Source organism: Cynocephalus volans, chromosome 4 (assembly GCF_027409185.1).
Source record: "Cynocephalus volans isolate mCynVol1 chromosome 4, mCynVol1.pri, whole genome shotgun sequence".
Taxonomy (NCBI): domain Eukaryota; kingdom Metazoa; phylum Chordata; class Mammalia; order Dermoptera; family Cynocephalidae; genus Cynocephalus; species Cynocephalus volans.
In genome coordinates, this window is record NC_084463.1 from 43,123,050 (window position 1) to 43,126,198 (window position 3,149).

General features: G+C 40.6%; 1 protein-coding gene across 1 annotated transcript; it reads left to right on the forward strand.

Annotated features, from left to right (window-relative positions):
- Nucleotides 1-1,055: 1,055 nt before the first annotated feature.
- Nucleotides 1,056-2,003, forward strand: LOC134376066 (olfactory receptor 2T27-like). The gene has a single exon (XM_063094748.1). It carries the CDS (start codon nucleotides 1,056-1,058, stop codon nucleotides 2,001-2,003), a length of 948 nt encoding a protein of 315 aa, XP_062950818.1.
- Nucleotides 2,004-3,149: the final 1,146 nt, after the last annotated feature.

The following is a 3,149-nucleotide window of genomic DNA, read 5'->3' on the forward strand; positions in this document are numbered from 1 at the left end:
TTACCCAAACTCTCAACTACATTAATTTCCTTACAAGTATGTTTAAAATATCCGATTTGCAAAAGTCTCATCTGTGTAATTAGTTACATGGTCGTAAAAACTACATTCCAGATTTAATTTCAAAGCTGTTCCAAGCTGTGTAGCATAGAGGGGTTTTTTTCTTCCCATTTCTACTGCCATAATTTTCGGGGTGGGTATCTTCCAACTGGAATGTAGGCATAAGATAATTTCTCATTTACAGTTGATGCAATCTCATTTAATGATTATTATTAAATTATCCTGATGTGGTTTACATTGGGATGCTATGAATGAATCTAGAGAACAACACAATCCTAACTGTATCAGCTCATTCCTCTGTTGATGCAACCTCAGGTAATTGGCTGTAGTAAAATTTGTTTGTGATCACAGGAAATGGGTTTGTCTTCATCACTGGGGCTTAACAGAACATACTAAGCAGAAGTCCAAGAAGTAAATAATAAAATATCCAAGAACGCAGCATCTACACCATGAAATCGAGAAGAGTCATAATAGAAGCTCTGAGAAGCATTGTAATAGATTGCACTGACTGCTTCAAATTCCTTCTTCACCCCCCATTACCACGATGATTCACTGTGGGTGGAGTTTACTTCCCCACTTTACTGATATTGCCTTCTACATGTGACTTGCTTTAGTCACGGGAATGTGGTTGAAAGTGACAGAGTTTGTTCCAAGCTCAGGCCTTCAGCTGAAGCATATGGTTCCACTTGCCTGTTTCTGGTTTCTGCCGTCCCCCATGAGAGCAGCAGGCCCCAGGATGAGAGACGTGTAGTGGAGTATGCCTGAGATTGGCCGTCAGTGTACAGCAGAACACCCCAGCTGACTCGCAGACGTGGAATTTTAAAAAATTACATGTTTGTTCTCATAGACACTGAAATTTGGAGAACTGCCTTTTATATTACATTATTGAAACAATAGCTGACCAATAAAGCATATTTCAAAAGGTCTTATAACATTTCATTTGCCTTTTCTTTTCCTTGCCTTTTTCTTTAATAGGTTCAACCAGATCAGTCACAGCTATGGAGGGAGGAAATGAAACATTTACAACAGATTTTATCCTTCTGGGACTCTTCCCCAATATGAAGTACGTCTGTATCCTTATTCACACTATCATCCTGATCTACCTCGCTGCAGTCACCGGGAACTTTATCCTGCTCCTCCTGATATGGATGGACGTGAGGCTCCACACCCCAATGTACTTTCTTCTCAGCCAGCTCTCTTTCATAGACCTGGCCCTCATCAGCAGCACTGTTCCGAAGATGGCAATCAACTTTTTCTCTGGAAGGAGGAACATCACACATCTTGCCTGTGGAGCTCAGATATTTTTCTTCTTTACACTTGGAGGTGCTGAATGCATCCTCTTGACCCTCATGGCCTATGATCGTTATGTAGCTGTATGCAACCCTCTGAGATACGCAGTCATCATGAACCAGGGGGTCTGTGTGCAGATGGCCATAGTGTCTTGGATTGGGGGTATTTTAGCTTCAACAGCTCATACAATCTATACCATGAATCTACCTATCTGTGGCTCCAGGGAAATCCACCATTTTTTCTGTGAGATGCCAGCAATTATGAAGATCTCATGCACAGACACTGCTACCTATGAGCTGGTTGTCTTTGTGATGGGCATTGCCTTTATTGTCATCCCTTTTGGACTTATCATGACTTCCTACACCCTCATTTTTCTCACTGTTCTTCATATGAAATCCCTCAAAGGTGGAAGGAAAGCCTTGGCCACATGTACCTCTCATCTTATGGTAGTAAGTTTTTATCTAGGACCATGTGTTTATATGTATATGACACCTGGTTCCTCCCACACCCCTGAGCAGGAGCAGGCTGTGTCTGTATTTTGCACTGTCCTCACACCCATGTTAAACCCCCTCATCTACAGCTTGAGAAACAAGGATGTGCTGGAAGCTCTTCAGAAGGTCCTGGGAAAACATCCAGTAATTCAACAGAACACATAATAGACAAGGTAGAAAACAAAAATCTAGAAAATCCAGAGGCAAAGACTAAAGGAGTGTTCATAATTGCATTTTTCAGCATAAGGGCATTTGATGCAGCCCTATGGGTAAATCTCATGGTTGAATTCAATCTACAGTTTTAATTCAATCATAAAAAAATTGTTAAAAGCTTTTTCTTAATCAGTTTCTAATTGTTTACACAAAGGATTAATCCAACTGCTGTTCTTCAAGCCTGTTGATGAGCATAAAGCACAACCTTCTCTTCCTGCGCCTGTAATATTGAGACATTCATCAGCGTCCTTGAGACTCATCTCTGTTCAGTGTTGCTGGTGATTCAAATCTTGCTAATTCTCAGCATTGGAAGCACCAACTTTCTGGAAATACAAATTTGACTAATAAGTTTAAAAGTGGGTCTTATCATGGGCAATCATAACATAACTTTTCTATCTCTTGAACGCCTGGAAAACCCAAAATTTGGGGTCTGTTTCCCTTACCTATATTGGGTGGAAACTTTCCTTATCATTCTCTGTTAAGAAAGTTTTCAGATCATTTACATTGTAGAAAAACAGAAATTATATGCATTGTTCAAAAACTAATGCACCTAAACTTTAGTAACAACAGCAAGTCTGCTGTGGGTGAGTGAGGCACAGATGCCTTCTCTCTCGGCAATTTTCAAGCCACTCTTACCAGCTCCAGGTTTAGGCCCTTCTACAGGAACTCAGGAGAGAAAGGGAAAGTGAGGATCTGGAAACACTTTACGTACCTTCTGCCTACCTACCTGTCTGTGGAAAATACTAAGCAATCTCTCTGGGATAAGTACATATTCACAGCTACATTTCTTTTTCTTGTAAGATATTTTAACTTCTTAACAGCTCTCATTCATCAGTAAAATAGTGTAGATAGGTCACCATGAGTAAACAAAGATAAAAGTGACTGGATTCTTTATTGGGGTTGTCAGTGAAGGTAAAGTAATTGCCATAGAAGGGAATGAGCTGAAAAGAATAGAGGGCCATGAGTAAGGTTTGGTTAACCAATAGAGATGAGTGAAATTTCAGTGGGTTATATGAGCACTAGACAGGTGTTGCACGGGGGACCTCAGAAGGTGATCCATGCTGGCATGTGAAAGACACAAATTGCTGCCTCAGGCCA

What these genes read in the sequence shown, in the direction of transcription:
- LOC134376066 (XM_063094748.1), top strand. Translation starts at nt 1,056, where the DNA reads ATGGAGGGAGGAAATGAAACATTTACAACAGATTTTATCCTTCTGGGA.